Consider the following 12550-nt stretch of genomic DNA (forward strand, 5'->3'; position numbering starts at 1 on the left):
TGACTATTAAGAATTTAATATTTTAAATCTTTGCAAGTGTTGCAAGGATGTGGAGAAATTGGAATGCTTGAACGTTACTAGTGGGAAGGTAGGATGGTTCAGTTGTTATGAAAAGCAGTTTGTCAGTTCCTCAAGAAATTAAGTAGAATTGTCACATGACCCAGCAGTTGCACTTCTAGATTTATACCCCAAAGAGTTGACAGCAGGTACTCAAACAAATGTTTGTACCAAAATGTTCATAGGAGCAATGTTCACTTAGCCAAAAGGTAGAAACAACACAAATGTCCATCAATGGATAAATGGACAAATAGTGGTTATTAACACAATGGAATATTATTCAGCCTCAAAAAAGGAACAAAGTACTGATACATGTTACAGTGTGGATGAACCTCAACAACACTACGCTAAGTGAAAGAAGCCAGACACAAAAGGTCACATATTGTATGATTCCTTTTCCATGAAATACCCAGAACAGGTAAATCCATAGAAACAGAAAGCAGATGAAGGGTTGCCAAGGGCTGGGGAGAGGGTAATAGGGTATAAATGCTTAATGTATTCAGTGTTTATATATTAATGGAAGCGTTTTGAAACTGTATAGAGTTGGTGGTTGCACAACACTGTGAATGTGTTAAATGCCACTGACCTGTTCATTTTAAAATAGATAACTTTATGTTATGTGAATTTCACCATAATAAAAATTGGTTTTCTATAGCCTTGATATTTGAAGGATAGCAGAGTTGGATTAAAAAAAAATCCTTGGTTCACACTTCATTTGAGTTTTTTGATTAGTATTTCACTACTCTTGCTTTTGTGATTTGCTCTTGCAAAATCTAATGCCAACCAGCTTTTGTTTTCTTTATAAGTGACTTTTTCTTTTGCCTGGAGGATGAGAGGATATTCTTTCTTTAACTTTAATATCTCCTTGTTTTGTGTTAGGATATGTTTCAGAGTTGACCGTTTTGAAACAATTTTCATACATGGTGATGGTGGACCCTTTCAGTAGGTAGGTTCAGGTCTTCTTTTATTTCAGGAGAGCTTACTTATGTTTGCCTGTCTATATTGTAGCTATCATTTTCTCACTGATTCTACCAATTTCTTTAATTTCATTTTCTTGGCTCCTTTCATTTCTATCCACTGTCATCCTTAGTCTATTTTCAGTCATATTTATTTTCTCTTAGGTACATTATAATTTAGTCATTTCAAGGTTAATTTTTTTCTTTTTCTTCAATTTCCTTCCTAACATCAGTTCCTATTTTATAAGTTCCAGTTTGTCTAGTTTGTTTTTAAATTCCCGATCTGTTTTTTTTCCTATCTGCAATTGCTTTTTAAATTATATTTAATTCATGTTGGAATACTGTATTACATTTTCTTTTGCATCAGGCCTGGTTTTCTTTATTTCTTCTGGAGTTTTGCATCTACTGAAACATTTTTCTTAAACTCAAAAAAATTGAAATATAACATAAATTCAGAAAGTAAATATCAATAGCTGATCACCCTGCTTCACTTTTTTCCCCACAATCTTAATCCACCATCATTAAGAAGCTATTACATGCTAGGGTTTATCACAACACAACTTACCATAAATCATGTCATCCTTTTTGCCATTTGATTAGCGAGTGACCCAGTTTCAGAGTCCCATCCTGATGTTCCACTTTCTATGGCCATTTCTGGTATCTATCCTTAGCCTGCGTTCCTCCAAAGCAGTGTCTGAAACAGGGGCTTGCATGCAGGTACTTTATTTGGGAAATGATCCCAGTGAGAGAAGAGAGGGTCTGGGGGGAGTAAAATAGAAGGAAAAGCCAATGCAAAGTTGTATTATCGGGTTGTTCACTTCTATGAGTGATGGGGCTTATTCTTGCTGGGACCCTATAGAATGCGCCTTAGGCTTTTCCATCGGAAGGATGAAAAGGGGGAGTATTTATCCACTGGCTCCTGATTCCTATTGGCCAAGAGTTCTCCTGGGGAGTTAACTTCCTTGGTTGTGAATAAAAGATGGGGAAGGAGAACATGAGGTAGGGCCCAAGAAATATATTCATACTATTTTCAGTTAAGAAGTCGGCTCGGGGCTTCCCTGGTGGCGCAGTGGTTGAGAGTCCGCCTGCCGATGCAGGGGACACGGGTTCGTGACCCGGTTCGGGAAGATCTCACATGCCGCGGAGCGGCTGGGCCCGTGGGCCATGGCCGCTGAGCCTGCGCGTCCGGAGCCTGTGCTCCGCAAAGGGATAGGCCACAGCAGTGAGAGGCCCGCATACAGCAAAAATAAAAAAAATAAAAAAAAAAAAAGAAGTTGGCTCTCAGTCTTAGCGTTGTCTTTTGTCTCTGACTTTTAAGGTTTTGTCTTTGTCTTTGGTTTTCAACAGTTTTTCTATGATGTGCTTCAAGTAATTTTATTTATCCAGCTTGAGGATACAGGATTAATTCATTCTTGTAACTGTGTAGTCTGGAAAATTCTTAGCTATTATTTGTTGGAATATTGATTCGAATTCTCTTTTTCCTCTATGGGACTTCAATTATGTGTATAGGCCTACTTAGTTTTTTTTACTGTGCTTTGCATATATATATATATATATATATATATATATATATATATATATATATATATACATATATATTTAAACAAATTGAAGGTTTGTGGCAACCCTATATTGAGCAAGTCTACTGGTGCCATTTTCCCAACAACATCTTCTCATTTCATGTCTGTGTCACATTTTGGTAATTCTCATATTTCAAGCTTTTTCATTATTATTGTATTTGTTATGATGATTTCTAATCTGTGACCTTTGATGTTACAATTGCAAAAAGATTATGGCTCACTGAAAGCTCAAATGATAGTTAGCATTTTTTAGTAATCAGGTCTTTTAAAAAACGTATGTACATGGGCTTCCCTGGTGGTGCAGTGGTTGAGAGTCCGCCTGCCGATGCAGGGGACACGGGTTCATGCCCCGGTCCAGGAGGATCCCACATGCCGCAGAGCGGCTGGGCCCGTGAGCCATGGCCGCTGAGCCTGTGCGTCTGGAGCCTGTGCTCCGCAACGGGAGAGGCCACAACAGTGAGAGGCCTGCGTACCACACACACACACACACACACACACAAAAAAAAAGGTATGTACATTTTTTTTTAAGACATAATGCTATCGCACACTAAGTAGACTACAGTATACCGTAAACATAACTTTTATATGCACTGGGAAATCAAAAAGTTTGTGTGACTCACTTTATTGCGATATTCACTTTATTGTGGTGGTCTGGAATCAAACTTGCAAGTATCTCCAAGGTATGCCTATATAACTATCCACACAATCTCAAGTCTATTAACTGCCCCCTCTCTTTTTTTCTTCAGTATTTTCCATTTTTCTTCCCATGCATCCAAATTGATATTTTCTTGATTTTTTTTTTTTTTTTTTTTTACAGTTTCCTCTCTTCAGTCGTATCTGATTTGCTGTTGGATACTGACCTAATGAATTCTTAGTTCATAGATGAAGTTCCTGGATGATGATTCCATTATCTGAATTACTTATGGGTGTTTCACTTGTCTGCTTAGTCTTCAGCCATGTGATCTTGTCTCCTTATGTGCCTAGTTAATTTTATATGTGTACCAAGCACTATACATAAAAAATGTAGAAATAATTTGAGCCTGGGGGATTTACTGGGGCTCCTAGTCCTCAGTGGACCCTAAATTACAACTTTTATTCTTCAAAGCCCTGTGAGTCTGTTGGAAGCTCTATACAGCTTCTTAGCCTCTTACCCATGCTTTTAGATTGCAGTTGCATCTAGGAGAAAATCAGCCTTCCTGACTGGCTCACCTTCCCAGATCTTGTTCCTGTAATTCTATTTATTGGTTTATTTATGTATTTATTTGGTTGCACCGGGTCTTAGTTGTGGCAGGTGGGCTCCTTAGTTGTGGCATGTGAACTCTTAGTTGTGGCATGCATGTGGGATCTAGTTCTCTGACCAGGGATTTAACCGGGGCCCTTGGCATGGTTAGCGCAGAGTCTTATCCACTGTGCCACCAGGGAAGTCCCCTTGTTCCTATAATTTCTTACAGCCTAGGTAAAATGAGCCTTCAATGAGCTTTCTTAACAAGAAGGGTGATCCAAACTATCAAATTTATAATTACTGGGGTAGAGCTCCATCCTGCTGAAAAGTTTTCTCAGTTTTGTTCTCTTATGAAATATGGATGCAGGATTCTATTTTTTTTTTTTTTTTTTGCGGTACGCGGGCCTCTCACTGTTGTGGCCTCTCCCGTTGCAGAGCACAGGCTCCGGACGCGCAGGCTCCGCGGCATGTGAGATCTTCCCGGACCGGGGCACGAACCCGCGTCCCCTGCATCGGCAGGCGGATCGGCAGGCGGACTCTCAACCATTGCACCACCAGGGAAGCCCAGGATTCTATTTTTAATTAAAAGTTGTTTTGGGGCTTCCCTGGTGGCGCAGTGGTTGGGAGTCCGCCTGCCGATGCAGGGGTCACGGGTTCGTGCCCTGGTCTGGGAGGATCCCACAGGCCGCGGAGCGCCTGGGCCCGTGAGCCGTGGCTGCTGGGCCTGCGCGTCCGGAGCCTGTGCTCCGCGACGGGAGAGGCCACGGCAGTGAGAGGCCCGCATACAGCAAAAAAAAAAAAAAAAGTTGTTTTGGATTTTCCTGGACCAGCCAGGGCAGATAGTCATATGGGTGGCGGAGGGGTTTGGGTGGCTTATAAGATTTCTTAGCTCAAGACTGTCCTCTTCTGTTGTTACAGTGAAGTGCAGTTTTTAAAATAAATGACCTAGTAATATTGACACCATTTAATGATACTATCTTCTTTCCCTGGGGCCCACAGTGTCAGCTGGTTCCTTCTTTATTTTACTACTATGCCTCCAAGGGAGACTTCCCCCTTCCAAAGTGCCTCCTTCTCTTCCAGAAGAGGTGTCTTTCCAAGGCTGCTACCTCTGGTCCTCTGCATTTCCAAGCCCCTTCCATTCACCTCCCCAGTACCCAGTACTCTGATCCACCAGGCCACAGACCCATCCTCAGCATTTCCTCACTCAGGGTGGACCGTCTCCTAGGAGAAACTTAGTTGATATATTATCTGTGTTCTGCCACCAATAAAATCTTGTCACGGGCTCCTCTCTCATGCTTAACCCTTGCCTTTCTCACCCTCTGGTGTGGGCTTCTGAGCTGATGTTTAATTATGTTCCCCACTTACACATAAAGTGAAGTTTGTAGGATTTTCTGTCTTCTGGTTATGAAGTAAGAGTGGGTTATCCCTTGTCCTATTAGAACCCCAAACAATGGTAACACATATTTTTAAATTTTAGATAAAATTATTTTTAAGCTAGCCTTTTACTACTGATTTCTAATTTCACTGCATTTTGCTCAGAGAAACACATTATAAGGTTTTGATTCTTTGGAAATTGAGACTTCCTTTGTGGCTGCGTACACGGTTAATTTTCTTTGAATGTTCTGCACGCATTCTATATCCATTTGAGTTTAGTGATCATACGAAGCAAATCTTCTAGACTTTTTCTTATTTTTTGAACTCTCACTCTCTGAGAATTAAACTATTAAAAAACATGTAGTCACTATAGTTCTGTCACTTGTTGCTTCATGAATTTTGAAGCAATACTGTGAGATACATTTACTCAAGTTCACTACATCTTTGACCTGTTGCTCCCTTTATCAGTATACAATCTTTCTTTGTCCCTTGTTTTCCACCTTGGATTCAATTTTGTCTGATATTAAAACTGTCACCCTACCTCAGTGTTGACATATTTAATACATCGATGTCTTGTTTTATAGCTTGTCTTCCCTCTCTTGGTTAGAAGTCTCCCCAACCTCTAGGTTGTATTGTAGTCTCTTAAGTCTTCTTCCAAAATTTCTCTTATTTTCCCTATTATTAATGAGGCTGTGTAAACTGTGACAAAACACATTTACAGAAAATACAGCTTGATTTTAATGATACATTTCCTTAAAATTTCTTAAAAACCCCTTATGCTTCAGCTCCTTACCAGTGATTCCTGAGAGCTTTCTGAGTTTCAGCCTCTGTTACTTCACTGTAAAAAGGTACAAAAGAAGCAAAGACACAAAAATTAGCTTGCTGTTTGTTTCCTTAGTTTCATGATGGCTGACTAAGAGTGCCCCTGTCATGTTAAATTAAGAGAAGTCTTAACACAAAGGAACATTCTGGGAAGGTCATAGATGACCTTTCAAATCTGGGAAATTGTCATAGATGCTGGTATCTAAAGAACTGGTTATAGCACCAAGAAAAGAAGGAAAAAATGTGCTTTACTAATAACTAAAAATGAGTAGGGGGATAGACAGGTGGGAGATGTTGCAGCTTGAATATAGGTGTGAAGAGAATGGATGACAGAAATATAAAGATCAAGATGTACATTTAATTTAAAAAGAAAACTGATGATGTTCAATGAACAGAGCGGTGATACTGTTACGGGGATGAGAAAGGTGAATCTCAATACAGAATGAGAGAGGAGGGCTTCTCTGGTGGCACAGTGGTTGAGAATCTGCCTGCCAATGCAGGGGACACGGGTTCGTGCCCCGGTCCGGGAAGATCCCACATGCCGCGGAGCGGCTGGGCCCGTGAGCCATCGCTGCTGAGCCTGCGCGTCCGGAGCCTGTGCTCCGCAATGGGAGAGGCCACAGCAGTGAGAGGCCCGCGTACCGCAAAAAAAAAAAAAAAAAAAAAAAAAAAAAAGAATGAGAGAGGGCAAAAAGCAAAGGAAAAGCCCAAAGATATCTACCATAGAAAAGTGGTCATGTTCTTAGTCTGAGGGACCCAGATTTTACTTCAGAAAAACTGAAGGAGAAACAAGGTTTAAACATATTAGTCAATGGTACATGGAAAACGAAAGGGCAAGAACAAAAGGTGTAATGGTATCAGGAACACGGGCCCAATTTCCCAGCAGGTCAGACTGTAAGGTGCAGTCCACTGGGGGTACTTTATTTTGAAATAGAAGTGAGGGTTCTATCTTGCAAGATACAGGAGATTAGGATGAGGAGATATTTTCTAATTCTGTATTTTCAGTTTTTAAAACACTTGTTTCCATAGCTTTGATACTTTTTAGCTTTCTGGTTGACCTGCAGGTTGTTTTTGTTCTGAACAAAGGGGATGTAAAGCTGCATTTGCTCCCATTCATGGATCTAATTAGGCATGTTGCCCAAACTATAATAAATCATGGATTTAGTTTTTCTTTGTTAAGGTAGTCAGAGGCCTTCAGGCATGAGTGACTTATTAAAATGTACTCTCATAGTTGGGGATGAATGATCACCCTGGTATTGTCAATCACTCAATAATTTTATATCCCCAAAGCTCTCCCTTCCTTGTTTTGTACTACCCCAAAATGACATTTTAGTCTCGTATTTGTTCACAGACACGATTCACATTTTGCTATCTAGAGCATAAGGAAATCATTCTAAATTCAGCAATAGTGCCAGTTTGACTAAAAAAAAGTTATTTTCCATATCCACCGGAATGTTAATCGGATTCTTGTTAGAACATGTGTAAGAAGTGGTTTTCATTGTCACAGCTCTTGATGTCAGATTACTAAAACAACTTATGTTTTGTTGTGGGAGCATGGGTGCACGCAGAACCTCCCCAATCACATGAACGCTCTCAGCCCACACTTCATAATACACAGAAATTATTTGTGTTTTGTGGTAACGACTGAATGGCAGGAACAGCAGAATTTCAACGTGGCTGTTCTTTATTTGATTAAATATATTCTCTATTTATTCTTAAAAAAAACTAATTTAAGTTAAACGGCAATAAACCACGATAATTTAGAAAACATGTTGAAACTGAGAGTGAAGAGAAACGTTCTCTACGTAAACCACACTGTAAACCATAAAACTTATTTTTGTCAACTGCTTCTCATGACAGTGGCTAGAAATTTGACATTTCTACTACAGTAGGCAAAAAACATGTAAAATACACTCTCCCACACACCACATCACATCTCTATTTATATTTCCAAACTAAAAGCATTTCAGTCCCCAAAAGTGCTGAGTGTACTGTGTACGTTTACGCCAAGAGCCATAAGTTCATACAAGCCTTACCCTAATCTGGTGTGTTTGTCTGGCCAGGCGCCCTGCGCAGCGCCAAGCCATACTTAATGGACCAGGCTTAGCTCACCAAGAGAAAACCACTGCTCTTGATCCTAAAAGGTGGGGAACTTTTCAGTGAACTCTGGTCAGCACAAGACAAAACAAAAAACTATTCTCGGGCAGATGATGAAAACCATTTGAAGCATCCAAGACCACTTATCCACTTCAAAACGTGTCAGCAGCTATTCAACTACTTATGAAAATGAGTTTTGTGAAAATTCATGTAGTTTGAGGCTGAGTATTCTAAAACTAGAAAAGGAATCTTAATCTGTTACGGTACACATGAAAGTGACAGAAACGTGGCTAATTCTCTAACATTAGCTGAGGTATACATGCTATACCGTTGACTAGATCTCAGAAGATTTATAATAAAAACTTCCCCTTTCCACTTAAAGATCATAAGAAGTCAGCACAATCTGGTCTTCTCCCTGCTGAAAGGGTATTTAGTTTGGGATGTAATGTTTTAAAACAATAATACAAACCTCCTGGGAGAATACCACAATAAATGTCTCAAAAACCACTCAGTTAATCCCAGGGTATAATCCGGCTGTTTTAAATTACTGCAGGGAATATTACGGGCCTTAATGACACTGTAACTGCTTAAAGCCAAAGAAAGCTAGAAAGAGAGGCCAGAAAGATGAGCTCAGAGCCAGCTGAAGTGACAACAAACATGTGGCTGTTTATTAGGATTGGAGAGGTTTAGTCTGCAGATGTTTGTGGTCTCTAGAAGGTTCCAGAGGAATGAGTTGTTATGAAGATTTGCAGAGTTTGATGAGAGCAAGATTCTTCTTGGAGATGGCAGGCCCCAGACAGGGAGGCCCAATGGTAGAGACAGAATTTATAGATTTCTGTGGTCAGATCATACTCTACTGGTTCCACAATGTACATCAACAAATTAATATTGTACGGATGTCATTTCAAAGCCTCCTAAAGACGAGAGTCATTATTGAAGCCATTAGAGCACAGATGGTTCAAACTATATGCAGATATTCATACTTGCATTTTTGCATTATAGCTGCTTTTTTTTTTTTTCTGTTGAACTGTAATGAATTGTCTCATAATCTATTCCATCTTCTTGCCATTAGCAGGCTTTGAATGTTCACAAATAGGAGCAAAGAACTCATTTTCCAGAGCTTTAATCACACAAAGAGGGAATGCCTAATTCTCTAAATGAAATGGTCTGTGATCACTGAAGCAGAGATTTAATATATCACGGCAAATTAGGTAGATTTTAATAAATTACTTATCTCCCTGAATACTTTACATATGCTTAAGAAGGAACATAGCCTGTTTGCAAACAGTGAAAACCCACAGCCTATAAAAATCCTTTGAAGAAAATGACAAATAAAAAAGTAAATTAAAAAATGAAATGCATTATATCCTAGACCTCTAGAGACAATTCCTTTGCAGCATTGATTCACAGCTCCATTAAAAATATCAATTAAATCCTTCAGTGAGATTGAGTAAAAGCTAGAAAATTAACTTTCTGAGCTGCTTTTCGAGGTTCTGGTTATCCAGATACACCCTAGCATTGTACAAGCTTGATGTAAATTTAAAAAATGATAAAAAGATACTCCTTGCAGGTCTAACTAAGCATATCAGAATTTGAAGCATATTTTTAATATTTTCTTTCTATGTCATAAGCTAAGTTTTCAAGGTGTAAATTTCATGTATCTGTCTCTTCTTTACATACACACATTCCTGGATCCCATATTACCATTACAAATACATGAAAAAAATACAAATAAGAACTGTAATTTTTAAGAAAAACAAAAAACTTGCAGTAATTTAATAAGTTGGTGCCAAGTCTCATTCTTTATATTTAATTGATAGAAATGGCATGCATCAAAGAAAATGCATACTGAGCTTTAATGTGCATAAAATGGATATTAGCATTTTAAAGAGGAAGATTAACACATTAATCCAAGTAATTTTCATATATTGCTTCTAATAAAATCTTCACAGTGCAAAACTCTTAATGAGGCTAATCATACACATTCCATTTAGTGGGACAATTAGGGATAACATAAAAGTATTTCTTTTTCATAGGTTTTCTAAGATTTATGCTTTTTGCTTATTAAAAATAAAAATGGGAATTGCATTTCAGTTTTTCATAAGAAAATGTTGAAAATGCAAATAGACTTTCTCATGTTATCATGTAGGTATAAATTATTGAGAAGGTGTTGCCCACTGTAGAGAACTTAAGTCCTGAGGGGGTGGCAGTCATGGGAAGGAGGGGATAGAAAAATAAACAAATGGAAAAAGTATACAAAACTTGAACACTTCAAACCCAGGCCTCCCCCCTCCCAGCTTCCCATGAATTATAGATTACATACACCAGAGTAATTACGAAAATCTCATCTAAGTGCTTTCATGTGAGCATTTACTCAGGAGTAAGAGATGCCTCTGGAGCAGTTTCTTTCAAGCCTCCAAGTCATCTCTGTATTGCTCGTAGACAGACCGTAGGGCATGGAGTGCTTCGACAGTTACCCTGAGCTTGCCAATACCTCCACCATCTGCTCGAGCATCCAAAACTAGGGAGAAGATAGCAGAAAAGTGTTAATATCAGTCAACAGATTTTTCTTCAGAGAGCCTAGCTGAAACAGTAGTTGAGAAGATGAAAACAGTTCTACAGAAGTCCAAAGTTCACTGGTATCTCAGAAATCTAAAAATCAAAGCTTGTCATGTGTGTATGAGTGTGTATACACATTTCAGATGTACTGCATGTATGTATACATATTGCTTGTAGAGTTAAAACTGATGATCTAATCCTGAAGTTTACCCAGTGGAAAGGCTATAGGATAATGATTCCCACAGAATCAGAATTTCTTAGTAGGAAATAAAAGTCTAAAAGTGATCAAGATAAGACAACGAAGAATTTGTTCTAACATACCATGTTAACAAATATCAGAATGGCAACTTACTGTAAAGAAATTACATGATCATAATTTGAAATGGTTATTTATATATTTTTAAAGATTTTTTTTTTTTGATGTGGACCATTTTAAAAGTCTTTATTGAATTTGTTACAACATTGCTCCTGTTTTGTTTTGGTTTTTTGGCCATCAGGCATGTGGGATCTTAGCTCCCCGACCAGGGATTGAACCTGTACCCTCTGCATTAGAAGGTGAAGTCTTAACCACTGGACCGCCAGGGAAGTCCCCTGGAATGGTTATTTATCTTTCTAAGGAAAACATTCTATTTAAAATAGATTATATGTGAAATTAGAAAAAGTTAAAATGGCAGACCCAGAATCTTAAGGTCTATGGATTGGCTTTGAGGGTCTATGAACTGATGTTGCAAGAAAGTAGATATAAAATTTTGAGCATCTGTGGGCTTTTCTGGGAAGGAGGCACAGCTTTCAGTGGTGTATCAAAGGCAGACTGTTTGATAATTCTCTGAGCTGATTCAGACCCCAACCCTCTGTGAACAGTGATACCTACTAGTGAGTGACTCAAGGCCAGAATTTTGGACTTTGTAAGTCTTGACAGCACTTATGAGTCTATATAGTTTCCTATGTATTTTCCTTGTGGTTTTCCTTGAACTTTTAATATGTGTGTGTTTAATTCCAAGAAAATTTGTAAGGAAACCTTCAAATAAAACTTAGTATACAAAGACTTAGGTGGAGAAATGAGCAGGCAGGGAGATTGCAGGGGCACAAATGGTCCCCAAGCACTGCCGAGCTTTCACCTCATCTTTGGAATGCCTCATTTCTGGCACAGAGTAACGCATTAAAAACCTAACCTTACCAGCGTTTAATTTTCTGACTCTTTCCCAGAACAAGGCCACAACAGCTGTCTCTATCAGACCAATATGATCATTTGTGGTCTTGCAGAATGAGAAGATGGCTTTTGAAACAGCACTGACTGTAGAAAAGATAAAGAATATAAAGCACAGATAATTTTGAACATTTTTGTCAGACTCTCTCGGTTCTGGGTGTTTTTAATAGGATTTAGGTTCATATTTTAATCCTCTCATCTTTTTCTTCTGTGCCTGCCAAAGTTGTGATATGTATGTGATATGTATAGTTTATAAAATTTCCCAGAATAGGTTTCTAATTTGGTTACTTGGTCTAATTTGGTTAATTATTTGGCTTGATCCTGACTTTTGAGCACTTGACACACATCCAGGACAAGCAGCTTGACATGTGAACCACAGCTGAACTACGGTGTAACCAGAGTGCCTGGCACTTAAGAGGTGCTCAGTTAAGTGTTCATTTAATGCATGAATAAATGAGTAAACAAACCGTGTACATTCTTCCAGTGATGGATGGCTCTGCTGACTTAAGAAGTGAGATTAGGACTCAGCCTCGTTTTTTCATTTATTGTACAGCCCAGGCCATCCCTGATTATTATTTTTAAAAGTCTTGATTTCATAAAGTACAATGCCTTCAGCATGTTCTAAATATGTTATATAAGGATAAGGGGTAGAAATTAGGCATTGTTGGGACTCACA

The 12550-nt window shown here is 38.7% G+C and overlaps 1 protein-coding gene across 2 annotated transcripts in view; it reads right to left on the reverse strand.

Annotated features, from left to right (window-relative positions):
- Positions 1–8749: 8749 nt before the first annotated feature.
- The window catches only part of RPGRIP1L (RPGRIP1 like), a 97961-nt gene continuing 94160 nt past the window's right edge, over positions 8750–12550 (reverse strand). For both annotated transcript variants that reach the window (XM_067018607.1, XM_067018608.1), the window contains one exon: positions 8750–10629. In XM_067018607.1, coding sequence (XP_066874708.1) covers positions 10517–10629 — 113 coding nt within the window. In that variant the 3' untranslated portion in view covers positions 8750–10516. The remainder of the gene's footprint in view (positions 10630–12550) is intronic.

Source organism: Kogia breviceps, chromosome 18, assembly GCF_026419965.1.
Source record: "Kogia breviceps isolate mKogBre1 chromosome 18, mKogBre1 haplotype 1, whole genome shotgun sequence".
NCBI lineage: Eukaryota > Metazoa > Chordata > Mammalia > Artiodactyla > Physeteridae > Kogia > Kogia breviceps.